The sequence below is a fragment of the Lonchura striata genome, chromosome 9 (genome assembly GCF_046129695.1).
Source record: "Lonchura striata isolate bLonStr1 chromosome 9, bLonStr1.mat, whole genome shotgun sequence".
Taxonomy (NCBI): Eukaryota; Metazoa; Chordata; class Aves; order Passeriformes; family Estrildidae; genus Lonchura; species Lonchura striata.
This window is the reverse complement of record NC_134611.1, coordinates 28,492,570-28,519,649: the sequence shown is the minus strand read 5'-3', so window position 1 is coordinate 28,519,649 and position 27,080 is coordinate 28,492,570. Positions and strand designations below refer to the sequence as shown.

The 27,080-nt window shown below is 41.2% G+C and overlaps 1 protein-coding gene across 4 annotated transcripts in view; it reads left to right on the top strand.

Annotated features, from left to right (window-relative positions):
* The window catches only part of TPR (translocated promoter region, nuclear basket protein), a 33,617-nt gene extending 7,301 nt beyond the window's left edge, over positions 1–26,316 (top strand). Inside the window, exons 11-51 of one of the 4 annotated variants that reach the window (XM_031505512.2) lie at positions 413–504; positions 1,200–1,397; positions 1,899–2,006; positions 2,499–2,725; positions 3,764–3,927; positions 4,007–4,146; positions 4,237–4,385; positions 4,644–4,806; positions 5,047–5,181; positions 5,928–6,068; positions 6,226–6,394; positions 6,859–7,025; positions 7,227–7,379; positions 7,922–8,038; positions 8,690–8,893; positions 8,984–9,168; positions 9,341–9,488; positions 9,852–9,989; positions 10,610–10,741; positions 10,978–11,108; positions 11,468–11,678; positions 11,833–11,979; positions 12,361–12,559; positions 13,200–13,405; positions 13,895–13,956; positions 14,840–15,048; positions 15,352–15,624; positions 16,406–16,554; positions 17,367–17,450; positions 17,881–17,967; positions 18,307–18,438; positions 18,958–19,048; positions 19,497–19,681; positions 20,585–20,653; positions 21,256–21,365; positions 22,020–22,126; positions 22,796–22,891; positions 23,062–23,218; positions 24,175–24,293; positions 25,146–25,244; positions 26,096–26,316. In XM_031505512.2, coding sequence (XP_031361372.1) covers positions 413–504; positions 1,200–1,397; positions 1,899–2,006; positions 2,499–2,725; positions 3,764–3,927; positions 4,007–4,146; positions 4,237–4,385; positions 4,644–4,806; positions 5,047–5,181; positions 5,928–6,068; positions 6,226–6,394; positions 6,859–7,025; positions 7,227–7,379; positions 7,922–8,038; positions 8,690–8,893; positions 8,984–9,168; positions 9,341–9,488; positions 9,852–9,989; positions 10,610–10,741; positions 10,978–11,108; positions 11,468–11,678; positions 11,833–11,979; positions 12,361–12,559; positions 13,200–13,405; positions 13,895–13,956; positions 14,840–15,048; positions 15,352–15,624; positions 16,406–16,554; positions 17,367–17,450; positions 17,881–17,967; positions 18,307–18,438; positions 18,958–19,048; positions 19,497–19,681; positions 20,585–20,653; positions 21,256–21,365; positions 22,020–22,126; positions 22,796–22,891; positions 23,062–23,218; positions 24,175–24,293; positions 25,146–25,244; positions 26,096–26,151 — 5,909 coding nt within the window. In that variant the 3' untranslated portion in view covers positions 26,152–26,316. Of the gene's footprint in view, positions 1–412; positions 505–1,199; positions 1,398–1,898; positions 2,007–2,498; positions 2,726–3,763; positions 3,928–4,006; positions 4,147–4,236; positions 4,386–4,643; positions 4,807–5,046; positions 5,182–5,927; positions 6,069–6,225; positions 6,395–6,858; positions 7,026–7,226; positions 7,380–7,921; positions 8,039–8,689; positions 8,894–8,983; positions 9,169–9,340; positions 9,489–9,851; positions 9,990–10,609; positions 10,742–10,977; positions 11,109–11,467; positions 11,679–11,832; positions 11,980–12,360; positions 12,560–13,199; positions 13,406–13,894; positions 13,957–14,839; positions 15,049–15,351; positions 15,625–16,405; positions 16,555–17,366; positions 17,451–17,766; positions 17,968–18,306; positions 18,439–18,957; positions 19,049–19,496; positions 19,682–20,584; positions 20,654–21,255; positions 21,366–22,019; positions 22,127–22,795; positions 22,892–23,061; positions 23,219–24,174; positions 24,294–25,145; positions 25,245–26,095 lie in introns of all 4 variants that reach the window. The other 3 variants (XM_031505511.2, XM_021525147.2, XM_031505510.2) reach the window with 3 other exon arrangements.
* The last annotated feature ends 764 nt before the right edge of the window (positions 26,317–27,080 follow it).

Genomic DNA, 27,080 nt, shown 5'->3' with positions numbered 1-27,080 from the left:
AGTGAATAAACCTCTAGTCCTTAAATTTCTGTTTAACATTAAACTTTGCTCATTATTCAGTGTTTTAGCTCTGTCCTTTTTGTTGTTTACTACATATCCATAGTTTCTAAAGCATAGAGAGCAGGAAGGAGCAGAGGCATGGAGTACATTTGCTCTATCCTTGTGTTAATTTAATGAAAATATACCAGTGTTCTGCTACTCCAAACCTCTGACAGTGTGCTAAAAAACTGAGGTTAAGCCTTGCTCCAGCTATTTCAACTGCTCATGTTCTAAAATTATTTAAATTTTAGGAGTCCTAGTATCATCAGCTTTTCAGTAATTCAAATAAAGCTAGTCAGATATGATATTTAAGAGTATTTCTGGTGGGGATTATTGCAGCTTTTGGATGGTAATTGTGGGGTTGTGTCTCCAGGAGCCATCCTGTCCGAGGAGGAGCTGGCAGCCATGTCTCCCACTGCTGCAGCAGTGGCCAAAGTGGTCAAACCTGGCATGAAGTTAACTGAGGTGAGTGAGCACAACCTCTCCAGCAGCAAAGCCCTTGGATGCCATCAGTGACATTGTGAGAACAAAGGTTCAGGCTTGGGGCACTCTTTGGGTTTGGATCATGCCTGATGTCTCTTGTGAAGTTACTGGGATTTTTTTCAACATGCCTTACAGTTTTCCTTTAGTAAATCAATTTCAGAAAAGGTGGGTTTTGTTATTATAAACTTATTTTCTATATACATTTTTGGCAGGAGCAGCCTTTTTTGCTTATTTACATAATCTTTTAATCTGTACTGCTGTGATTTTGGCCTATACTTGCAAAAGATTAACAATAGGTTATACAGGTTCTAGGGAGTTTTACACTTCTGTTTATGCAATTTGTGTTGTTACTGTTTGTTACTGATTCCTTTTTGCGTGTATTACTAGTTTTGATATTTCTCTTGTCTTAAATTTGATTAAAATTTATACCTTTTACATAGAATTCTTCTATTGCAGACAGTTGCACTATAAAGTTTGCAATTTTAAAATTAATATGTAACTTCTTTGCTAATTGATATGAGTCCTAGAACCATATTTTAAAAGTCCTGCTTGTTTTTCTGAATTACCTAGATCAGTTGTATAAAATTGCAGTGCCTTAAGTATGAATTGTATTAGTGGTTCTTTCTAAAGAGATCTGTACAGGCATATCAGAACCAAACAAAACCTTTTTGTTGCAGCTGTACAATGCCTATGTAGAAACTCAGGATCAATTGCATATGGAGAAGCTGGAGAATAGGAGAATCAATAAATATTTGGATGAAATAGTGCAGGAAGTAGAAGCCAAAGCCCCAATCTTAAAACGTCAGCGTGAAGAATTTGAGCGTTCCCAAAAAGCTGTTGCAAGTCTGTCTGCAAAGCTTGAACAAGCTATGAAGGTCGGTATAAAGTAAAAAAGCATGTCTAATTTTGGAAAGCAAATTAATTTTAAAATCTTTAAACCTAATTGCTGTTGTAAGTGTATGAAATTGATCTCTCAGTCAACTTTTATTATGGGAAAAGATGTATTGGTCTTCCTGGCTTGCAATTTCTGGAATTGTACTAAGTATTTTACAGAACTGATGTATTTTGTAGTTTTTTATAGTGGTGATTTACAGTCTCTGATTTTCTGAGAGAGTAGGTTCACTTGAAACAGAGCTTAGTGTTTATTTGGCATTAAATTGGACTTCAATGCTCACTTCCCACTGGTTTTAAAGTGTGCACCAGTGCATTACAAAAGAATATGGCTTTTGATTCCAGAGCACCTGGAGTTTAACCTTGGGAGTGTAACTTTAAGGAGAAGTTTGTTTCTCCAGGCATGTCTGCAGATGCTCTTATCTCTCTGGAAGGGAATGTGTCCTGTTGAGGTGTGATGTTTACTCCTGTTGGTGTGCTTGCAGGAGATCCATCGCCTGCAGGACAGCGCCGACCAAGCCAACAAACACGCCTCCTTCTTTGAGAGGGAGAGCCAGAGACTGGAGGTGCGAGTGAAGGATCTCTCCCAGCAGGTAGAGGAAATGTTGCTGTGGTTAAATGTGCTGCTGCATTTCAGATGTTTACTTGGAAGTTGCATTCAGCCACAGCCATGGAGACTTTGGCTGTCCTAAGTATGTTGGTGACATTAAAGCTTCTCCTCAGGACAGCATGGTACTTCTGCTTTCAAAACAGGAATAAGTTGAGCTGGATAGAAGTGGTGCTGCTTTAGGATAATATTGTTAAGCATCTGACATGAAAATCTCACCTGTATCATTTCTTTGTTAGATTGTACTGTCTTGTGATCCGTTCACAAAACTGAACAGTTTATGTACTTTTGATTTGTTGCCTTTTGTCAAGCTATTTTTGCTGTCATATAACTATTTTACAAGGATTTATTGATTATAATTGTTTGCACATTGTAGGGAAAACCCCTTAATTTCCAAGTCCTTTATTCCCAATATATTGTTTTTCAGAGCAAACTTTAGGGTCTGTGCAGGCCTTACATGAGGACTGTTCTCTTTCAGATCTGTGTGCTGTTAATGGAACTGGAAGAAGCCAGAGGCAACCACGTGATCCGTGATGAAGCTGTGAGCTCTGCTGACATCAGCAGCTCTTCTGAAGTGATCACTCAACACCTGGTGTCCTATAGAAATATCCAAGAGCTTCAACAGCAGAATCAACGTCTCCTGGTGGCTCTTCGGGAGCTGGGGGAGGCAAGAGAAAAAGAGGAGCAAGAAACGACATCATCTAAGTAGGTCACCTTTTTCTTTTCATTAACTTTGCACTAAGTAGTAACCGGGATTCATTCAGGCATTTTTAAATTTTTTTTACTTCTGATTGTTATTAATTGTATGCAGCAGCTATGTACTCATAAAAGCAAGTTCTTGTTAAGCTACAGGGCCTTCAGGTTTCTATTAAAATGGTTTTATAGCTTTATATCTATCTTATAATAGGTCTTGTTATCAAAACCTGAAGTAAAAATAATTGTTAGTCTTCTAGTGACTGATTTCGCACAACAGAGCTGTTTTCAAAAAGATACATTATTATTCCTATTAGCTGAAAAAAAAACTGCATGTACACATAACTAAATCACTACTGTAAAGGCCACAGGTGTGAATTCTGTGAAAGGTTCTTAGCCTGACTCTCTGCTCATGCTACTGACATTTTTAAAGTTATTCACATGAATAGAATTCTGCTGTTCAGGAAAGAGGCCTGCTTTCTTTTTCATCTGCAAATGGCAGCCCAAAGGCCTGTCTCCTGGAACTTTGCAGGATTCTGTCATAGGTTCACAGAATCATTAAGTTTGGGAAAGATGTCCATGTTCAAGTCCAAGCTCTATGCCCCAGATATCACCAGCCTAGAGCACCAAGTTCTTGGACACCTCCAGGGATGGGGACTCTATCATCTCCCTGGGTAGCCTCTTCCAGTGATTAACAACCTCTTATATGAAAAAAATTATTCTTGATGTCCAACTGGAACTTCCCCTGGCACAGCTTGAGGCCATTTCCTCTTGTCCTGTCCCTGTTCCTTGGGTGCAGAGCCTGATCCCCTCCAGCTGCTCCCTCCTGTCAGGAGTTGTGCAGAGCCACAAGGTCCCCGCTGAGCCTTCTTTTCTCCAGGCTGAGTCCCTTTCCCAGCTCCCTTAGCCACTCCTGGTGCTCCAGCCCCTTTCCCATCTCCATTCCTTTCTCTGGACATGCTCCAGCTCCTCACCATCCTTGTAGAAGGAAGGGGCCCAGAACATGTGGACGTGCCTCTGTGATGTTGAAGGCTGCTGTTGTTGTTTCAGGATCTCTGAGCTGCAGAGCCAGCTGGATGAGGCGGTCAGTGAGCTGCAGCAGCTGCGGGAGTCACGGCAGCACCAGCTGCAGCTCGTGGAGTCCATCATCCGCCAGCGGGACATGTTCCGCATCCTGCTCACCCAGACCACGGGGGCCATCATTCCTCTGCAAGGTACCCAGGCTGCAGGGGCTGTGTGATCTGCTGTGGCAAGCAGAAGTGTTGCTTTAAAACCCCCTTTACCTTCCTGTAGCTTCAGGTGTGTTACCAGAGGAGCTCTGTCTTACATCTACTCCAAAGCGCCCAAATTTACCGCAGTCCATGGCAACTCCTGCTCCAGTGTCCATGAGTGAGTCCGTGGAGACTGTGGAAGCCAAGGCTGCTCTTAAGCAGGTAGAGTTTTCAGCAGACACTGCACAAAGCTGTCCCTATTTCTTTTTACTTACTTTTGGTAAGCACTTTTATGTGTGTTCTTTTCTGCAGTTGCAGGAAGTCTTTGAGAACTATAAAAAAGAAAAGGCAGAGAATGACAAGCTTCTGAATGAACAGAATGAAAAGCTTCAGGAGCAGGTCACAGACTTGAGGTCACAAAATGCTAAGATATCCACACAGCTGGAATTTGCCTCCAAACGGTAATTCAGCTACATGATATCATTGCTTTATACGTTCTTTATTTGCCTAATATTGTTTGCACACTTAAACATTGGTACTGTCTATTCTGTGTAAGAACATAAAGGAAATAGTGCAGGTGGGATCAAGAGCAGAAGCTGTAGTTGAGTGAGGCACATATGTGCAAACTGAAGCATAAAACCACAAACCATACAGCTGTGTGTATGCCCCTGTTGAGTTGGACAGTGCCCCGTGGCAGACTTTGCTGTGTTCCCTGGAAGGTACGAGATGCTGCAGGATAACGTGGAAGGCTATCGCCGGGAAATCACCTCCCTGCACGAGAGAACCCAGAAGCTCACAGCAACCACTCAGAAGCAGGAGCAGATCATTAACACCATGACTCAGGACCTGAGGGGAGCTAATGAAAAACTGGCAGTGGCAGAGGTCAGTAACAGTGTGTGGCACTGCAGGACATTTCAAGGTAATGCAATAATTTTCCTTATGATATCCTGAAATGTCTCAAGAGTGGAGATATAAGAGCATTCCAAGTTGTTTCAGTTTGCAGGGAAAGCGGAATGTCCAGTAGTTCTGTTCTTACTATTCACATGGATTTTAAAATAATACTAAATTCAATGGATGAATTTGGGATTGACAATAAAGTTTTTATAATTTGTTATCTTAAAGGTGAGAGCAGAAAACTTGAAAAAAGAGAAGGATATCCTGAAGATGTCAGATGTGCGCCTCACTCAGCAACGTGACTCTCTGCTGGTGGAACAAAGAGGACAGAACTTGCTGCTCACCAACTTGAGAACAATTCAGGTATATGGTGCTATTCTTATGCCCAGATTGGGTCTGTCTGTCAGGCTTTTCAATAAATACCCATGAAAATCAAATAAAAGACACATGGGATTTGGTCTTCACATGGATTTTTATGTGATTGCAAATCAACACAATATAAAATACTTCAGCAACTTGTTTCAGCAAGTTTGGGATACCTGTCCTACATTATGATACTCTGTTATTTATCTGGGCAAAGTCCTGAAATTTCCGAGTTGATGAGAAGGATTTGCACAGTCAAATGGAAATGAAGCACATGAAACAAAATGAAAGGAAAAAATTTGTAGTGGTAATTTTAATGATAGCAAAATTTAACACTGCCTGCCATGGTAGTTGATTTTGTTGTTAAATTACATTTACTTTTTTACATTTATATAATTTATTATAATGTCTATTGACACTTAGAATGTATTTAAGTATGCACATTTTATCATGTGACTGAATTCTATTTCTCTAGTTCATCTTTTGGAGGATTTTGTTATAGTTCATGGCATTAGATTGCATGGATAATAGATTTTCTTCTAATAATATTTGTTGTATTAACATTATTAATAAAACCTTTCAAAGCTATGTCAAACTACTTTTCATCATTTTCTGTATCTACCTATTATTTGATTATTCTTGGGGTGGGAGGAGTGCTGTGATAACTTTGTATGAAGTGCTGCAGTAATTCAGAAGAAAATCATTGAGGTGTGTTCTAAACAAAATGCATTGTGCTCTTTTTTCAGGGAATACTCGAGAGATCTGAGACAGAAACAAAGCAGAGACTCAATAATCAGATAGAAAAGCTTGAACATGAGATATCTCAGCTGAAGAAAAAACTGGAAAGTGAAGTGGAACAGAGACATTCCCTTACCAAGAATCAAGAGGTGAGTGTCAATGTGCTGAGCTTGTTTGGAAGAAAATAAAGGCCCAGGTGCTTCTGCCGGAGTGCAGCATGTTCTTCTCCATACTTGACATGTAGAACCCACTTGGCCTCTGTGCCATTTGGGAATAATTGCAAACTGAAGAACCCTGTGCTTGCAGGTTCACATCCTGGACCTAAAGAGGCAGCTGGAGACGGAGACCAACCGTCACATCAACACAAAGGAGCTCCTGAAGAACGCCCAGAAGGAAAATGCCATGCTGAAGCAGCAGCTGAACAACACTGAAGCTCAGCTCACATCTCAGTCCTCACAAAGGCCTCCAGGGAAAGGTAAAATCTTCCTCTACAGTTAATTTCTCTTTATGCTAAGCATTGCCACCTGCAGAATGGTAAAATTCACAGTCCAAAATAGCTAGAACTGGGACAACAGTACACTAAATGATTTTGTTAATGCAATCACATATTCAGACAGATGACAGCCAGCATGATTTGTTAATGGAAAATTCACATCCAAACAATCTTTGTCAAAGGGGAAAAATAATGCAAAACTTTTTAAAATATTCCTTTTATTACTAGAAGGAGCTTAAGTGTGTTAGGCTACATAGTTTAAAATAGTCAACAATATTTATTATAAGCCTTTATTTTGGTGAGGGCTTACAGTTTTATTTCAGGAAGCTTTGTGAAATAAAGTAATTGTTTTTATCATGTTATCTGAAAATTACTTCAGTTTTCAAGAGAACAGTGATTTTAGGACTATGTTAAACTTACTTAATGAATGTGGTCTAACACTGTAGGTCAGCCTAGTACTAATGAAGATGTGGACGATCTTGTAAGTCGTCTGAGACAAGCTGAGGAGCAAGTCAATGACTTGAGAGAGAGGCTCAAGACTAGTTCCAGTAATGTGGAGCAGTACAGGGCCATGGTTCTTAGCCTGGAGGAATCCCTCAATAAGGAAAAACAAGTAAGTAGTTAATTACTTATTTTTATTTACTTTTTTTAGAGCAAAAATTCACTGCTGTTTGTGATTTTCAGTGTTGTTGTTCTAAATTAGATGCTGAGAATATCTATTCTGGCTTTAAATTGTTAACAAAATTCCAGTTTTGTATCAGAATAATGTATTTAACTGGATAAAAAATGGATTTCTTGATGGATTTTAATGAAGGTGACAGAGGAAGTTCGTACAACAGTTGAAGCTCGTCTAAAGGAGTCTTCAGAATATCAGGCACAGCTGGAAAAGAAGTTGATGGAGTCAGAAAAGGAAAAACAGGAACTGCAGGAGGAGAAGCGTAAAGCTGTGGAGAACATGGAACAGCAGGTATGCACTGACCCTCCCTGAGAGTCCCCAGGAATGGACTTTGCCAAAGCTTCTTCAGCTTCACTTAGCTATAGCAGTGTCTGAACCAGGTCTTTTAGAGTGTACCCAGGATGCATGAATTTGTGAGAGTTTTCCAGACATGAGCAGTACTTTGACAGTGTCACTTCACTGGAGTGATTGTGTGTTTAAAGCTGTCACTCTCTGCCTGATCTTTGAGCAGGTTTTACACAGCCTTTTTGAGAGGTTTCAGAAGGCAACAAAGTTACTGTAACTAGAATTACTGCAGGCCCAACTCTGAAAGTAAAGGATTATATTTTTACTGGGAAAGACATCTGTATACTAATAAATATATAAAGTATACTCAAAATACTGAAATATATATACTCAAAATATAGAAAGTATTTCTCTCTTTTAATACTAATTTTAATCTGTAAGTAATAAAATAATCACCATTATGAATGACTGTGTTCAGTACTCTGCAAATACTTTGCCACTTAGTCCTGGGTTTGTTCTTTATTTCTGTTGTTCCCCTGTCACTGCAGCTTTCAGAACTGAAGAAGAGTCTGTCAGCTGTGCAGTCAGAAGTTCAGGAAGCTCTTCAGAGAGCCAGCACAGCTCTGAATAATGAACAACAGGCCAGGAGGGACTGCCAGGAACAAGTATGTTTGTGGTGTTTGCCTATTTTAACCAGGGTCAGCAAAATTCCTGTTAGCTTTCAGTTGAATTCAAAACTAAACTTGTTACTCAGGGACTGCTGGAGGCAGGAAAAGTGCTGTGAGAGCACATTCTCTGTTTTGGGAGTAGCTACTTATTGAATGCAATAGATTTCTGTTTCTAAGGTCTGTTTCATTATGTAAAAAGATTAGTTTGGGAATGTAATTAACTGGTTTTAATGAATTGCTGCGTCCATGCCCTGAGGAGGGGTTGAAAATGCTCCCAACAAAACAATGGGGAAAGTATTTTTCTAACCCAGAAGATAATTATTGTCCTTAATTGACTTAATGGAGCAGTGTGATATTTAGCAGCAGCTGATAAGATTGTCTTGTTACCAACTGTTTTTAAAGGGAATTTACATCTCTACAGATGAGAGTTCCAGCAGCACTAATTGGAGTCAAGAATGTTGAAAAACTTTTGGCTGTTTAATCCAACCACCAAATGTTTTAGATGGGCATTTCCATGTTTCCTGTGCTTGAGAATAGCACAGATTTTGGGCAGTGGTTTTCTTCTTGCTTTACGTGATCACTTGATTCTTGTCTGTTTTATGCATCAAAATAAGCGTAGCAGAGTTCATTTATTCTGGTTTTGGGCAGGCAATGATGGCTTCTGAAGCTCAGAACAAATATGAGCGGGAGTTGATGCTTCATGCTGCTGATGTGGAGGCACTGCAGGCCATCAAAGAGCAAGTTGCCAAGAACACAGCGGTGAGGCAGCAGCTGGAGGAGGCTGCTCAGAAAGCAGAGTCTGAGCTCCTGGAATCCAAAGCCTCCTGGGAAGAGAGAGAGAGAATGATCAAGGTGTGATGGGTTCTGTTGTTTCAGTGAGTTTTTTCAGTTAACAGAAATTCAGTCACAGAAATCACACTCAGTGAATGATTTTGCTTTTAGGATGAAGCTTCAAAACTTGCATCCCGCTGTGAGGATCTGGAAAAACAAAATCGATTATTACATGAGCAGCTGGAGAGCATGAGCAATAAGATGGTGACTTCCATGAAAGAAGCCATCCCAACTGCAGCAAATGTTTCTCTTAGTGAGGAAGGCAAATCCCAGGAACAAATCTTGGAAATTCTTAGGTAACCTTTGCTCTGGGTTCCTTCTTCTGGGGGTTAAAAATCAGATATGAACTTTTATTTTATACTTGAGGGATAATGTTAAAAATTCAAGTGCTTTTTTGCTGATGGGAGGTGGTTGTAGCAGTTGAGAACATTTCCCTGGTGTGATGTGGTGTTGAACTCCTCCCTGCAGGTTTATCCGACGGGAGAAGGAGATTGCGGAGACGAGGTTCGAGGTGGCGCAGGTGGAGAGCCTGCGGTACCGCCAGAGAGTGGAGCACCTGGAGAGGGAACTCCAGGAGCTGCAGGACAGCCTCAATGCTGAGAGGGAGAAGGTGCAGGTATGGCTGGGGGTTAATGCTTATGCTTTCAATGAGTACAGGGCTGTCGTGGGGCTGCCTGTGCCCAAAAATGAATTTTTGACAGAATTTGGAGGTTTTTTTAACTGGGATTGCTTATAACCAAATGGAGTGTGTTGTTCTGAGTCTTGTGAGAGAGTGTGGCAATTCCAAAATCTCATAATTAGGGTAAAATAAAGATAATTTATCTTTTTTATTTTCTCCCATCTCCTGCTTCTCAGTGTTGTGAATATACATGTGAAATAATGAATGCCATGATAGCTTTCCAAGGTGGTTTTATACCAGATCCCAGTGGAGTATATGTGCATGTGCAAGCAAAACAAATTGAGTTGACTCTTTCCACAGGTAACAGCAAAAACCATTGCACAGCATGAAGAATTAATGAAGAAAACTGAGACCATGAACATACTCATAGAAACCAACAAGATGTTAAGGGAAGAGAAGGAGAGGCTAGAGCAAGAGCTACAGCAAATACAAGCAAAGGTTAGTACTAAGCTTCACATAAACCTTTCAGATAATTAGTGTATGGGTTAAATGTCAGGACATTACTGTAATTACTAATTACAGTAAATGTGATTTGCATTATAATTACACCTTGAAGTTGTATGCTAATGAGGAAGCTTCCGTTTCCAATTTTAAGACTTTGGTCCATCTGCAGTATTGGAAAGCTTGGAAGTTCAGTTCCATTTAGATGAGCCTGAAAGTCAGTGTTTATCCTTGAACTGGAGGTGTACCAGGAACAAAGATATTATCAACAATTACATTAAAATGGCAAAAGAATACATATAAAACAGATCACAACTTTATTAAGAGTTTAAAAGGGAGATACTGCTTATTTGAATGGTAACCAGTGCATTGGTACAGGAGAGATTATTAATGTTAAAATCCAAAGTACAGAGTGAGCATCTAAGATTGGAAAGTCACACCAATATATTTTTTTCTCTGTAGGATCAACCTCTACTGTTGTTCTTGTCCTTTTTTCTTCCTCCAGCTGGGCACTGGAAGGCAGAGAGTTAGGAAAGAAGCTCTATCATGATTTTTTCCTGAGTGATTCCTTCAGTCTCCTGAGATACAGAGTGTAACTCCTTACTGTGCTTTCTCAGGTACGCAAGCTCGAGGCAGACATCCTGCCCCTGCAAGAGTCAAATGCTGAGCTCAGTGAGAAGAGTGGGATGCTGCAGGCAGAGAAAAAGCTCTTGGAAGAGGATGTTAAACGCTGGAAAGCCCGGACTCAGGTGGGGAAATGCCTCCTTTCAAAGAACATAATGTGGGGAAAAAAAAGCCCACCAGTGAAACAGCTACAAGAACAAAAAACTAAGAAATATGTTTGAATTACAGAGTATTGTTCATGCAGTTTCAAAGTTGGGTATTCCATAACAAAATGCAAAAGCAGTGGCTCTAATTCAGAGAGATTTTCTGGCTATAACTATGTAATTATTTCACAAAAATGCCCGTTTTCTTCCCCTTCCAGCACTTACTGAGCCAGCAGAAGGACACTGATCTCGAAGAGTATCGAAAGCTGCTCTCTGAGAAGGAGGCAAATGCCAAGCGTGTCCAACAGATGAGTGAAGAAACAGGCAGGCTCAAAGCAGAAGTTGCCAGGTGTGGTATTGGTCAATTAGTAGAAAGTTTGGTGCAAAGCAAAATATTCTAATTATAGCTGTATCTGGAAGTGTAATTTCGTAAGTGTTTCCATGTAGCTGTGAAACTTTTGGTATTCTTTCTGTGGCTTGATAACAAGAAGGTAAGACGAAGTGAGAGTTGTTTTGCAAGCTGTCTATTAGCTGAAATGATTCCAAAGTAATGTATTGTAGAATAATTTCTAGTCTGTATTGCAAAATCCTCGAAAATGCAATCCACTGCAGATAATGCCTGTGATGTTAGCTAAATAAGGGGTATTGAAATGTATATATGTTTTCAGGCATCTCATTTGCATCTCCCTCTGATCTCTTGTCATTTAGAACTAATGCATCCTTGACTACAAGTCAGAATCTTGTTCAGAGCCTGAAGGATGAAGTAACTAAAATAAGAACAGAAAAGGACACTTTGCAGAAAGAACTGGATGCTAAAGTGGCTGACATACAGGAAAAAGTGAAAACTATAACACAGGTCAAGAAAATTGGTCGCAGGTACAAGACTCAGTATGAGGAGCTGAAAGCGCAGCATGATAAGGTAGGGAGAACTGAACTGGAGAATTCCTTAGAGTTCCTGGGGTTTGCCCAGAACTTCTAAACCAATCACAATGGCACACAAAAGCATCTTGTGAAGGTAATGACATTGTGATCAGATAGTCCTCTTCAGCCTTGTACCCCTTCATGCCTTTCAGATGGTTGCTGAATCATCAACTCTGCCTTTGGCAGACCCACAAGAAGACCAAGTTTCTGCCCAGGAAGTACAAGAGCTGAAAGACACTCTCAGTCAAGCTGAAGTGAAGACAAAGAATTTGGAGACTCAGGTTGAAAGTTTACAAAAGGTAAGAACAGTGAGTAATTTCAGAGTACCTGTTCTCCACTGCAGTTCGAAGTGTGTAACAGTGAAGAATGGGAACAGTTTTAATGTGTCACAGAAATATGGGAAGTGATCAGTTGTGCCTCTACTTTCTTGGGAAAGAGGGATCTTGAGCCTGGTGTAAATCCTCTGTCTAGTGTGTCTCACATTATTTCCTGGAATAAGTGGGAAAGAGAATGCTGTTCTCCAGCTCTTGCATTCAGAGAGAACTGAACTTCTGTTGTTGATAAGAAGCCTTTTAACCTTAATCCAGTGGCCAGCTAACACCAGCTTCTTGGAACTTGGGCCCTATATTGGCTGAAGTAGTTGCTTGTGGTCAACAAGTGCAATCTTTCTCCCTTCCTAGACAATAACAGAAAAGGAAACTGAAGTTAGAAATTTCCAGGAGCAGATAATGCAGCTGCAGGCAGAACTGGCCCGTTTCCATCAAGATCTACAAGAGAAGACTACACAGGAAGAACAGCTCAGGCAACAGATCACGGAGAAGGAGGAGAAAACAAGGAAGACTTTGCTTGCAGCCAAGCAGAAAATTGCACAATTAGCTGGTATTGTAATTCTTTTTTTCTGTCCTTAGAGATTTTTGATTATTTCTATGGAAAAACCTTTAGACAGGATGCTTGAAAAATATGGCCTGCTTCATATTTTACTGAAAAGTGTTTTCTGGACTAAATGCTACAGGGATTGTTCTAAAGTTTAAAATTTAATCCTTCAGGGCATAAATACATAAGTAGCTGCACACTGGACATAGAAAAAAAATTTTGCCTTCTTTTGGCCAGCCAACACAATAACATTTTTGATCTTTTTGTTGATTAGGGCAGATTAGCCCTACTAACAACTCAGGTAATTCTCCCCTTCCCTAAATGTAGAGTTGCAAAACACATTGTCTCCTCTGTTTTTAAATGTTACTGAGAGGAATGATGGTGTAAGAGCTTGCTGAAAGCATCTTGTTCTTTTGGGACTACTTCTTTAAGTTTTTATTTGTCTATATTTATTACATATTTTTCTTTCTTCAGTTTCTTATTTAATTGCAGTTAAAAAGAAAAATAGAAAAATGGCTATATTGCCTCACTGATCTCCTTTTATAGCTTAACATTTTTAGAATTTCAGAATACTTCAGTGACCTTCACTGACCCAGGTGTTCAGTGTGCAGATTCACCAAGGCTGGACCCTCTCCTGTTCCACCAGGTACAAAAGAGCAGCTCACAAAGGAAAACGAGGAGTGGAAGCAGAAGAGCAGCTCCCTGGAGGAGCAGAAGACGGAGCTGGAGGTGCGGATGAGCGCCCTGAAGTCGCAGTACGAGGGGCGGATCTGCCGCCTGGAGAGGGAGCTCCGGGAGCAGCAGGAGCGGCACCACGAGCAGCGGGATGAGCCCCCAGAGTCCACAAACAAGGTACAACACGTACACAATCCTGCCAGACAGCCCTGGGACAGCAGCCAGGCCATCACTGCCCAGCCTGGACTCAGGTGCCCACCATTCCCTGCTCTTGGAAATACACAGGTTGGCTTCAGTAAGGGTTCAAAACTTAAATTTCCTGCCCTAATCAGAATTCCCAGTGCCAGCAGTTCTGCCATTCACTGTGAATCAGCCAAGGAGCTGTTCATGCTATGCCTTCTAGTTTTGTATTTTACTCATGCATTTAGTATGATGGGTTCATGTGTCAAAGCTTCAGAAAATACCTGAGCAGTTACCAAATTGTTTTCCAGCTTTGGTATGGCTGGTATGATTTGGTTTGGAGAATTTGCCATAATTACAGAGTCTGCCCAGGTAAATATCCAACAAGCATTTATTTCAGACTTGTTAGTGAAGTGATGAAGTGTTTTCCATGTTGCCTGCCTGTTTCACATGTACCTGACATGATATCTGATTTTTACCTAATAGGTCCCAGAACAGCAGAGGCAAATCTCGCTCAAGTCTACTCCAGCTTCAGGTGAAAGAGGAATGTGAGTTCAAGGATTTTGCAGAGTTTCTGTGGTTGATACTTCTTGGGTTTATCATTATGTAGTTGTTCTTTTTAGCAAGCCAGTGACTTTTCATAATTTTTCTTAAACCACTGCAAAGATGCTGACTGAAATAATGCGTCCCTCCTGTTTTCTCAGCTACATCTAATTAATAGGGGGTTTAAGCTGCAAGCTGGCATATTAACCACCAGGAACATGGTATCTGGGAAACATGGAAGATTTTTAAAAACTGTTTTCAAACTTCAAGGTTTTTGTAGTCGTATAATTTTGATTGTTCACTTCAACCTTTTTGGTTTTGGGAAGGATCTTCCATGTGCAAGAATGAGAAATGGACTGAATAGATAACTATAACAACAGATAAAATAGTCATTTGCCTAAGCTCTGAAATGGAAAGTAACTACTGTACTACTGAGCTGAGATAACAAATTTCTCTCAGCTATTATGAATGCATCCTTTAGACAACAAGTCTTTCAAAAATGTCTCTTTGGCCGCCCGTTGTCTCAGCCAAGAGGTGACATTGCTCTGTATTGAGTGAATCAGTTTTGATGCAAGATGTGTTACTTACTGTAATAAAGTCCCAGCACAGCCAACAGTACAAACATTTTGATCTGTTGCTAGATTTCCACTTGATTACCTTGGCAGAAACCTGTCAGTTCTCCAAGCTGGATAAAATGCTATTGATGGTATAGTGTGTCTCTCTTCTTTCAATTATAAAAACTTTGGAAAACAATTCCTTATGCTTTTGTCAGGCTTTTAAATTTAAAAGCTTTTAAAAAATAGTGTTTCTGACTGTGAGAATATATTTGTTTGTCATTTTAAAAATCTGCTTTTTGTACCATGATAAAATCAATCTCCTGTTTTTCAGTGCCAGCACTTCAGATCCCCCAACAGCAAATATTAAACCAACTCCTGTTGTGTCAACTCCCAGTAAAGTGACTGCTGCTGCAATAGCTGGGAATAAGTCTACTCCAAGAGCCAGCATCCGTCCAATGGTGACTCCTGCCACAGTCACCAATCCCACCACTACCCCCACAGCCACAGTTATGCCAACAACACAGGTGGAGACTCAGGAAGGTGAGCTTTTCAGTGTAGTATAAGGATCCTCAGTACTCAGAAGTGTTGCCTTTTCCTTGAAATGTTGGTGGCAGTCAGTTTGGAAGGGCCTCGGACAGTGTCATTGTCCCCTCATCTCTTGGAGTATTGCACTTCCATGACCATTCTACTTGCAGCAAAGTTCATGGTTCCTCAGCTGGGGACGTACATAACATGAATTCATCTGCAGAGACCTGAATGTGCTTGTTCAGGGCATCTGAGAGGGAGACTGTGAGCTGTGCTGGATGAACAAAGACCCTGACTGTGCTGCTGTTTGCCTTGCAGCCATGCAGTCGGAAGGACCCGTGGAGCACGTCCCAGTGTTCGGGAGTGCCAGTGGCTCCGTGCGCTCCACCAGTCCCAACGTGCAGACATCCCTGCCCCAGCCCATCCTGACTGTGCAGCAGCAGACACAGGCCACTGCCTTTGTGCAGCCCACCCAGCAAAGCCACGCTCAGATCGAGCCTGCAGCTCAGGATCCAGCCCCTGCCATCGTGGAGGTGGTGCAGAGCTCCCAGATAGAGAGGCCCTCCACCTCCACAGCTGTGTTTGGCACAGGTTGGTGTCATTTTTGTAAGCCTGCTTTGCTCAATAGTTCCTTGTAAGTAGCTCCTATTGGACCCTTGGCCAACCAGGCCTCACATTAGTTCAGGCCATTTCTCCCTCCCTTTGTTTACTGTACAGTTTAAAGACTTCTGAAGTTAGGCTTCCTTCTTGAGCTGTCAGAAGTGGTGCCTCTGAAATGCTGTTGGCACTGCATTCCTTAAAGTACATTCTTTTGTGTTTATCTTTTTCAGAGAAGATTTGGAGTTTAATACATTAAACCTTGCTGGCTCTGTTTCCATGGCACTATGAGCAAAGTTAATTTTAGGAGCCATGACTAAGCTACTTAAGCTTGAATTTAAAATATAGGAAGTGCTCTAAAGCTACTCTCTGTAATACAGTCTTGCACATCTGTTTATCCTACACAATGTAAATAGAACATTTGTTCCCCAAAAAAACATTTCTGCAGACTGTTGGGGTTCTCTTTTTCCCAGCTAGTACTCTCTTAAAATATCTTGGGTGTACTTGTCAAAAGCAAAACTGTTACAAGAAATATTTGAGTTGTACTCTGAGGTTTATACTTAGGGTCAGTTAAGTTGTGAATAAAGGCCTGAGAGCCTAAGACTTGTAACTAAAGGGGCTGATGTTTTCCTGGGCTAGGAAACTTCTCAGTGCAATTCTGATTGATTGTTGTCATTCAGTGCAGAAATGGAGGTGATCTTCAGAGGAAAATACCAAAGCTTTTGATTTCTGGTTTGTACATGTGTTGTTGGAAATAACTGAGAGGTCTTTGAAGTTTCAGCTACCCCCAGTTCCTCACTGTCTAAACGCTCTCGAGAGGAAGAGGAGGACAACACTGTGGAGAATTCAGACCAGATCTCTGAGGAAACAGTGGATGCACCTACTTCAAAGAAACTGAGAATCATGCAGAGAGTTGGGCCTGAGGTTTGCACAAACACAAACTGCTACTACTTAATCTTTGTAGGATTTGAATGGGAAGAAAAAAGTATGTTACTTCAGAGCAAGTCAGTGAATTCTGAATTGACTTTCTAATCTGTTAGGGAGGAAACAATTATATTTGGGTATCTAAAAAGGCAAAGGTTAAACCAGTTAGAATGAATGATGTAAATCTTAACCTGCAGGATGGGAGAGAGAGGGCTGTATCCTAGGATTGAGGAGGAATTAGTTCAGACTTCTTTCAGTGTGATTCAGAAGGTCTTTATCTACAGTAATTCTGGACAAAATACAGGGTATTTAAGGAGATGGGAAACAAAGATGACTTGCTGGAAAAGCTTACAGAAGATGTGTGCGAATGTTGGTGTGAGGGATTTGGGATGTGCTGTAAAAAAGGGATAAAATTGATGAGACAACCTTACAGTGTTAAGGAAGCCAAAGATATTTTATTAACTCTGTGCCAGAGGGATGTTCATAAGGGAAGGAGGGCAGGAATGTGTAAGAACATTACCACTTAAGGATCTTTAAGGCTGGGGGTAGAATGGGAAACTTTGATGATTTCGTTTTGGTCCTGAAAAGATTGAGGTATACTAAGGTCCAGTGGGGTGGGGAAGTTGTATTTCTCCAGGGCAGGGAAGTGAGATTTTTGATAAAAGCATTGCTAAGGAAGCAGGAGAAAATGTTGCCCATAATCTTTGTGGGAAAAGATATTTTTTATTGAAGAAGTAAAAAAAAAAAAAAAATCTCAAGCTTGTTTAGTACTAATATGTTTTAAATGAGAAAAATGATGTTTGTTCTTCCAGGAGGAAGTGACAGCAGAGGAGAGCACTGATGGAGAGGTGGAGGCACAAACATATAATCAAGACTCACAAGACTCCATTGGAGAAGTAAGCATATTTGAAGAGCAAAAGTCTTCAGTAGAAATAGCCACCTGCCCCACAAACTCTCAGTATATTTAGAAGTGAAATCTCAAAGGGAATTCTGCAGGTTTCCCATGGAAACTACTTAAAATGTTTTAAAGTTTAGGCTTGAACTGTTCAGTCACAGACACTCACTGGTCACATTCTCTTTAGTCCTCTCCCCTGGTCAGTTTTTAAGGAACAGCAATAACTGTCCTCTAAACACCAGAGTCTGGTTCTCTTGCTGTTGATCATGGTGCATTGAATTTTGTTTGTTCTGGTGATTGCCTTTGGTCTTTGGCAGGGTGTGACACAAGGGGAGTACGCAGCCATGGAGGACAGCGAGGAGACTTCCCAGTCTATCCCAATAGATCTGGGATCCCTTCAGTCAGACCAACAAAACACTTCTTCATCTCAGGATGGCCAGTCCAAGAGAGATGATGTGATTGTAATTGATAGTGATGATGAAGATGACGATGATGAAGAAAATGAAGGGGAACAGGAAGTATGTATATCGTGAAATTCCTTTATGATTTTGTCTTTCATCAGATGTAAAACTCACCAGGCAGGATTAATTTAATCAAATTACACTGAATGAGTAAGTGGTCTGTATTGCCTGAATGCTTGTAGTGTTTTAAAGCTACCTGCTAATTCACCTTGAATTTTACTTTTACCTTTCTTTCTCTGAACCCTCAGGCTTTTCCATCTTCTTTCCTATCCATGTCCTGTTGAGGAGGGAGAGAGGAAGTGTCTTGGGGGGTGGTTGTTGATCTGTGCACCACATCCAACCTATTCCACTCCCCTTTCTACATTTCTCTAAGGCTCTTTTATTATATCATCACAGGATTATGATGATGAGGAAGAGGAGGACGAGGATGATGATGAAGACACAGGGATGGGAGATGAAGGTGATGACAGCAATGAAGGAACTGGTAGTGCTGATGGCAATGATGGATATGAAGCAGATGATGCTGAGGTGAGATTTGTACCTTTCTTTAGTGGCCTGGTAAATTTCTTGCATCAAATCGGTGCTGTAATGCACAGATGTGAATGCTTGGAAGAGAATATCTTGGTATGAATTCATCCCCAAAAGTTGAAAAATGATACTGTGTCATGGTAATTTCTTACAACTGGTGTTTTCACAAGAAAAATCAGCTAGGAATGTTTAAGATGGCTGAATGAAAATACAGGAGCCAGCAGCATATACTGTAGTTGCAAAATTGGTGAGGCTTTTGAAGAGTTGGATATTTCACTGCCTGTTGTTATTAAATAATGCTGGCTATGTTGTTCAGGTTTGTATATGCACAGGCTCTCAAAACTTCTGAAGTCTCATACAGTTGACTATATTTACCTAATGCTGTAGATACTTACAGAAATCTTTTAAGATTGCCATATATTTGACTTCTTTTACTTTCTTAATACTTTTGTACTGCTTTTATATTATCTTTACAACCTGTATTTTGTTTAGTCATACTCTGTTTATGTGGGATTTTAGGGTGCTGATGGTACAGATCCTGGAACAGAGACCGAAGAGAGCATGGGAGGAACTGAAAGCAATCAGAGGGCAGCAGATTCCCAAAACAGTGGTATAGTTATTCCATGTTTTTTCACAGTCTGTGTATGTAGGGGGAGGGAAATATAGAAGCTGTTTTCCATGTGTTAAAATCTGCACTTAAAAGTAAAAATATCAGTGAAATACTAAAGGCCATTTCAACGTGCAGGGTGGATTCTTTTAAAATGATCTTTTCTGGATTTATTCTAAATTCCTCTGAAAATCCTGCAAGATCTGGTTGCTGTGGAAACTTAATGGCTCACTGGATTAATCTGTCTCTAAATCAGCAGCTGAATAATTAATACTTTGTTTCAGTGCTGGAGCTGTAGCTGGCACAAGTCCTCTTCAGGAGATTTTACATAACTGGGCTGTCGCGAATGTTGCAAGAGAAAAATGAGTTAATTCGTGGCAGAATTGGAAGATTTGCCTTCATGTTTTCACCTTGGTTCCTAGGGTTTTCCCCCTGTGTGTTTGTGTTGTAGGAGAAGGGAGCACAAGTGCTGCAGAGTCCACGTTTCCCCACGAGAGCCTGAGGGAGCAGCAGCCGTCGTCGGCGTCCGAGCGCCAGGGCCCGCGGCCCCCGCAGTCCCCGCGGAGGCCCCCGCACCCCCTGCCCCCGCGGCTCACCATCCACGCCCCTCCCCAGGAGCTGGGGCCCCCCGTGCAGGTACCAAGCAGCTCCAGCACCTGAGGACTTGGAAATAAATTGCTCTATGATTTCTTATAAATACAGTCCGCTGGGAAGAATGTTGCCAGCTGTTCAGCGTGATAGAAATGGTAGCTGAGCAAAGCAGTTTAGTGAATGTCATCCTACAGATGATGGCTGGACTGGGAACATACAAATCCATCCCCACTGCTTTTTATCTTGGAATTCTTACTAGATTATACCAGCGCTATGTCAGTTAGTGGCTGATGATATTTCCACTCAAAAAGCTTTTCTTAGCCAGGTTGTAGCTGAGATTGGAAGGCTTTTTATGAATTGCCCCAGTGTAGATGGGGCAAAGGAATGCTGCCATTTATTTTCCAAGTTAAACCTTTCACAGTCAGTGCCTGATCCATGATTATGCTTGTTGAAGACCTGTAGATTTCGTAAATTAAAACATGACAACAGGAATTCTTAAAAAATATCCTGACTGAAATGATCCTTTACCATTAACTTGTGCTAAGGCTTGGGATCACAATATTTTGTGTGCAGGTTTTCTGTATTCAGTAGAGACTTGAGTAAAATATTGCTGTCACTTGCCCAGAATATACACATTGTCCCCCAGAGAGTGCTGGGGCACTGAACAGGCTCCCCAGGGAATGGGCATAACCCCAAGGCTGGCAGAGCTCCAAGAGTGTTTAGACAGTGCTCTCAGGCTCTTCCTGGGTATCTTGGGCCTGTCCTTTTTGCAGGATTTGGGCTTGATGATCCTTGTGGGTCTCTTCCCACTCAGGATATTCTGTGATTCCATGATGATTGTCATACTTACTAATTTAGCTGCTGTCCTTGGCTCTGACTGAACACTTGTACATTGTTAGAATTCCAGGACCACATTCACACAACTTCCCCTGTTTCTTTCCCATAAAGAGAATCCAGATGACTCGAAGGCAGTCGGTGGGGCGAGGACTTCAGCTGACCCCTGGGATAGGTGGAATGGTGAGTGTATCAGAATCTACTACTAAAGAATTGCTTTGATGGAACATTTCTAATTCTTGGGGTTACTTTGGTTTTTAAAGAAGCCTGCCTGCTGACTTCAAGAGGGGGATGGTCTCTGTAGTCTTGCAGAATATATCCTACTTTTGTAAATTTCTGTATTAATGGAAGGCAAAGACTAGAAATCTCACAAAAAACAAAAGACTTCAAAGAGGCTCAATTGGTTTTGTCTAAGGTGATTTTATTCATTTGTTTTTAGAGTCAGTCAAAGTGGCTGTTGCTGGAAAAGTGTTGTGGCAGAGTTGCTGGACAAAATAATACTAAGTTCAGCCTCATCCTAAAGGAACAAGGCTAATTTATGCTGTCTCCATGAGCTAATTTTGAACCCTTTATTCAGCTGTATTTGGCAGAACAAATGCAGGGTCAGTGAGAGAAAGAGAGAGGCTGACTAAAGTACCTTTTGTGAGATCAAAGGCATCAGCTTTAGACATTTGAAATTAAACAATAATTTTGTTAGAGCTAAGTTTGTTTTGCTGTACTATGGAAAAATCAACCTTTAAGTCAGCTGGTAAAAACTGGAAATACATTGTAGGCTCTCATATCAGTCTCTTTTTTTCCAGCAGCAGCACTTCTTTGATGATGAGGACAGAACAGTTCCAAGCACACCAACTCTTGTAGTTCCACATCGAACAGATGGATTTGCAGAAGCTATTCAGTAAGTAGATGTGAGAAGAAAAAGGAAAAAAAAGGCTTTTCTCTGTTCTTTATTGTATTTCTTTCTATTTTTCAGTGAAATGAAAATAAATTTAAATTAAATGAACTTGTGATTGAAGTAACATGCTAGGTAGTAGTATAGATAACTGCATGTGCAGATGAGCAGTTATTGTTTGAATTGTATGTCATATAACTGATCAGCAGATCAGGAATTGAATAGTCTCCCATTTATTGTAACCTAGTGATTTAAGAAGAGATGAAACAAACAAAAAATTTATATCCAATTTCCTTCCTTGTTCTTCCTCCCTCCCTTTTAATATTGCCAATGAAAGTAGGAAAAGTTATCTCCATTTTTGCTTTTGGGATGTTCTGGATATGTCCAGCAATCCACTTAAAACTGTGAGAGTTCATAGAATGGGTAAGTAAAGAATATTCTCTTCAGAACTGTTGTACTGATTTTGAATGCCTTCCTAATAATTTGAGAAGCTCATTGATGTTTATTTAGCAGTAGCTCAGATGATTTTTATGGTCAGTATTAGCTCATTTTGTCTCATGCTTGATTTGTTTTCTTGGTTAGAAAGTTCTCCCCCACCAGAAAGTTCTTCCCCCAATCTTTGAGGAAGTTGCAGAATTCTTTAAGTTTGTATTTTGCCAGTTCCCCACAGGTAGCTGGAGTTCCTCGGTTCAGATTTGGGCCCCCTGAAGATATGCCACAAACCAGCTCCAGTCATTCTGATCTTGGGCAGCTGGCATCACAAGGAGGTAAAGCAGTTCTGGGCTCTCTTGTCCATGGGTCTTTGAGTGAAAAAGAGAGAATTCAGTAACAAAACGCAATTCTTCACATAATGCTTCAGGAAATTGTTGAAGTGTGGAAACATGTAACTCTTAAATAATTGTCAGCATAGAGAGAATAACAGAAAGTGAGAAGGTGTTACCTTCAAGCTGCCACATTTATAGTTGTGTTAGGATTTTGAAATTGAATAAAATATTGAAGGAATGGTTTTTAATGTCAGTTTTACTATTGGTTGTAGCTTCCCTGTAGTGAAACAATAGGGGAAAACGTCAAATGCAAAGTTTGGGCTATATTCTTACCTGCTTAGAGAGGGCCAGGCTGTTGTTGTTGCTCTCAATCTGTCCCTTTCCTGGCATCCCTGTTGGCATGGAACACAGGCTGTTCTCTGAAGAAAGCTCACAGCAAAATAATGGCATAAGGCAAGGATAAAAGTTAAAAAAACAAGTAGTAATATTTTCATCAAGGTTTTACCTTCCAATAAACTATGATCAGCTTTGGCAGTAAGTCAAAACAAAATAACAAAAATCTGCTTAAATACAAGTGACTGGATTTTATCAAGTGGCCAGAGGGAAGACATTGGTTAATCCTTTTTTTAGGCACCTATTTGGATGGATTGTTACTGGAACTTTGTGTTGCAGGTTTAGGAATGTATGAAACCCCACTATTCCTTGCCCACGAGGAAGAGTCAGGGGGTCGTAGTGTCCCCACAACACCGTTACAAGTGGCAGCACCAGGTAAGTGGCAGAGGCTTGCAGAACAAAGCAGGGAATGATTCCCTGTGGTCGGTGCAGCGCTGCCGCTCCTCAGGAGCACGAAGCAGCCTGTCCCCAGGGCACAGGCACAGGGCTGCCTGTGCTGTCCCAGGGCTCTGTGGGCAGGGCCTGAGCGTGTCTGTGCTCCCCAGTGACCGTGTTCACGGAGAGCGCCTCGGCCGACGCCTCGGAGCACGCGTCCCAGTCCGTGCCCATGGTCACCACCTCCACCGGCAGCCTGTCCACCACCACCGAGCCCGGCGCCGGCGACGACGCCGACGAGGTCTTCGCAGAGGCAGAGTCTGAAGGGTAAAGCACCACTGCTTTGGTTCACTGGCACTGCTGACACGTCCACCACTGTCACCCAGGGGCAGCTCAGACAGCGTTCTGTAGTGCTGTGAGGCAGGACAGTCTGACTCTTCATCCAGAACCAATGGTTTTCTGCTGATCTTCTCCTAGGGGCTTAACAAAGTTAATATAAAAGTCACCAAAAAAAAAAAAAATTAAGAATGCAGAGGACTCTGCAATAGTCAAATATTGATGTTAAAGGCACAGGTTGAAGGATCAGTTTGTAGAATAAAGATTAAGGCATTCCTGTGTAATACAGAAAATCATTCCTCATGCAAAGCAGACATGTCACTGTTGAGTCAGGGATGGATGAAAAAACTGTGGTGTTCAGAAGGCTTAAAGAACGTTTATTAAGAAGTAGCGAGTCTCTTTTATAGTGTGACTCGCTAAGGTGAAATATGAGTGGTCTCAAAGTAAAAATCTTTCACACTATTGGTGCACTATGAATAGTACACTGTGGTAGAACATATCTATAAGCAGCATGAACAGAAAGAGAGATAATTATTGTTTGAATTCTTTCTCCTAACTTTTCCAGGCCGAAGCCTGAGAGAATTCTCTCTGTTCTCTCTTCAACTGAGCTGGAAGCCTCCACACACATATATGATTAAGTCACCTAGTTAAGACAGTGCATGTACAAAAGATGAAGCATGGGGCTGGAATAAGCAGTTCTTAGTGAATTTTGTAGAGAAATAATTTTGGCTTTTCCTTTACAAGTGCAACTTTTAGTATTTATAATAATTGCTATATTTTGTATTATGATGAAGATCTAAAAGGGGACAGTTTATCATTTTATTCTATATTTTACTTTTGATTTTCATTGAATCTTTGTGTTCCAAGACAGTTTTTTTTCCCTCTGGATCTTTTTGAAGCTATGCAAATATACTTACATGGTTCTCTTCCTCCACCTTCCCTTCTAGCATTACTTCAGAAGCAGGTCTAGAAATCGATAGCCAGCAAGAAGAAGAATCTGTTCAAGCATCTGATGAGTCAGATCTTCCTTCAACTAGTCAGGATCCTCCTTCAAGTTCATCTGCAGGTACAGAATAATCACAGTAATAGTTCATACCTTTTCACTAAGAGTGGGAATTCCTTTGTCCAGTATTGTGGCTGGTAGCCAGGATCCACAAAATAAGATAAACCTCTTAGAATCACAGACTCATAGAATGGTTTGGGGTGGAAGGGATCGTAAAACCCATCCAGTGCCACCCCTGCCATGGGCAGGGACACCTTCCACTTGCCCAGGTTCCAACCTGGCCTTGGGCACTTCCAGAGGCAGCCACAGCTTCTGTGGACACCCTGTACCAGGGCCTTGTCATATGGAACAATTCTTTCCCAGTATCCCATCTGACCCTGCCCTCTGGCAGTGTGAAGCCATTTCCCTCTTGTACTGGCCCTTGTCCCAAGTCCCTCTCCAGCTCTCCTGAGCCCCTTTAGTCACTGGAAGGGGCTCTAAGGTCTCCCTAGATTATCTTAGAGCAAGATAATATTTTGATGCTTATAGATTCTTTGGTACTTTGGTAAAGCTTGTTTCCTTGGACCGCAGTAACTGGAGTGTAGGCCAAGGAAAAATAACATTTGAAGGAACAATTATTACTGATACTTTGGTGATTTATCCATTAGCATATTTGATGTCAGCTTTAAAATATTTTTAATTAAATTGTGAAACAACGTTAGTCTCTATTCAGTTATCAATTAACCCCTTGTATAGAGAACAAGAGAAGTGCAACTTACTTGTTTTGAAGCTTTTATTTGTATTGGAGGAGAGGTCAATGAAATAAGGAGGCACTTTCATCATTCTAAAGTAAAGAAAGCATAACCCATATCAAAACCTGTAAGGAGGAGAACCTGGCAGGCACAGCCACCCTTTCTGCACTGCCTCTCCCCACAGACACGAGCAGCACTCAGCCCAAGTCCCTGCGCCGTGTCCGGCTGCAGCCCCCGACGCTGAGGACGGGCGTGCGTGGCCGGCAGTTCAACAGACAGAGGGGTAAGTGCTGCTGGCTGCTCCCAGCCAGGCTGGCCTTGCTGGCACACAGGGAGAGAGTGGCGCAGCAGCCCTGCCCTCCAGTTTGGTGTGTGACCCTAAGAGCTCCAACTTGGGTTTAGTGTGTTAGGCTGAGCAGGTTTCGGACAGGCGAAATTCCTTCTGTAGTGGCACCTGGTTCTTATCAGTAGAGAGAATGTAAAGGACATTAGATCTTCAAAGTTTTAAAGGAAGGTTCCAGAAGTCTGATAGGACAGCAGTTTAAAAACCTCTGGTTTTGCCATTAGAGGAATTTCCATTTGGTACATTAAGGATTCCAGTTATATCAATGTGTACTCATTGAAAAAAGCTTTATTGGAAGTATTACAGGTTTTTCAGTGTAATAGAGTTAAACATGGCAAGAAATTAGTTTTGCAACTTCTGTATTAAGAAAAAGCTTTTGATGGGTTTTGATTCTATCTTGCATTATTTTAACATTGTAGAAGACTCAACATTAGCAGGTGTTTTAAGGGGAAAACAAAAAGGTGGGACTAGGATAGACTTTCTTCCATCTGTCACCATTTTTTAAAATAACCATAAGGAGTGACTAACTGATTTCAGATGTGGTAAGAATCCTCTGCTCCTTGGTTTGGCTCAGGATCACAAGTCACCTCCAGCCTTTGCATGACACAGGTGACATGTACATGTGTCACCAGGCTTAGCGGGAGAGAGGGGGAACTTGAACTGTATCAGAAAGGAACCACTCCACTGCCTTGACAATTCCTTAGGGAAGAATGAAATATCACCTGTGCAATGGTTGATTAAAAGAGTAAGAAGACTTCATACTAATGCACTTGTTTTCTTTCCCTGCACAGGTGTAACTCATGCCATGGGAGGCAGAGGAGGCCTGAACAGAGGAAACATCAGTTAAATGGAATGTAAAGGACTTCCAGCTGTGTATACAAAATGCCAGTTTGCCTGTGGTTGCTTAGTGTCATGAAGCCAGAGCCTGAAGCAGCATTTCAATACTTAGAGTTGTGTGCACATATTTCAATGTCTTTTATTAATAAAATTAGAAAAAACGTTGGCATCCAAATGGCATCTTATTTTAAACTCCTCTGCTGTGCATCACTTGCTGGGACAGTTGTACCAGTCTTTGGATACAGTCTTTCCTGTGAGAGCAGTAACAGGCCGTGCTATTCTTTTGCCAATATCCAAACTGTAGTACCGATCTGAAAGGAAGAGAGGTCAGGATTAAATTCCAGAAATTACATTTAATACATGTAAAGAATTCACAAATTCAAGCCTGCATTTTACTGTCACTTAGGCCTAAATAACACTGTGTCACTGCTCCATGTGCATATAGGGAGCTGAGAAGCTCCTACAATAAATTTCTGTCCTCAGCTTTATTTCTTAGGTGTCCTTGGTTGCAGAAAGTTTTATGGCATTGCTAATAATTAAATCTGTCCCAAGAGCAGGAGCAGGGAAGAATGTTCTTGTATTGCTAGAACACAAAAATAGTCGTAAGAATTTAGAATTCAAACAAACATCCACAACAGTCCTGCACTCACTACAGAAGTGGGAAGTTCATGGACCCTGAGTGTGAATGGGTCTGCAAAGCTGATTTCTCCAAGGGTGAGGAGTTGGATCCCACTAACAGGGACTTTAATAGCCTGTATTTGGGTATGGCTTGTTCTTTGAGCTTTTTTGTTCTTTGAAAAATGCATAAAATTCTGAGGGATGCTTATCTGGGATCCTGGCTGGGGGAATGAGTCTGCCTAATCTAGGATCATAATTTTTTTGAGCAAAGTCAAGTGGTTCATCTCCCTCATTTTTGTGTTTTGTCAGAAGCATAGTAGA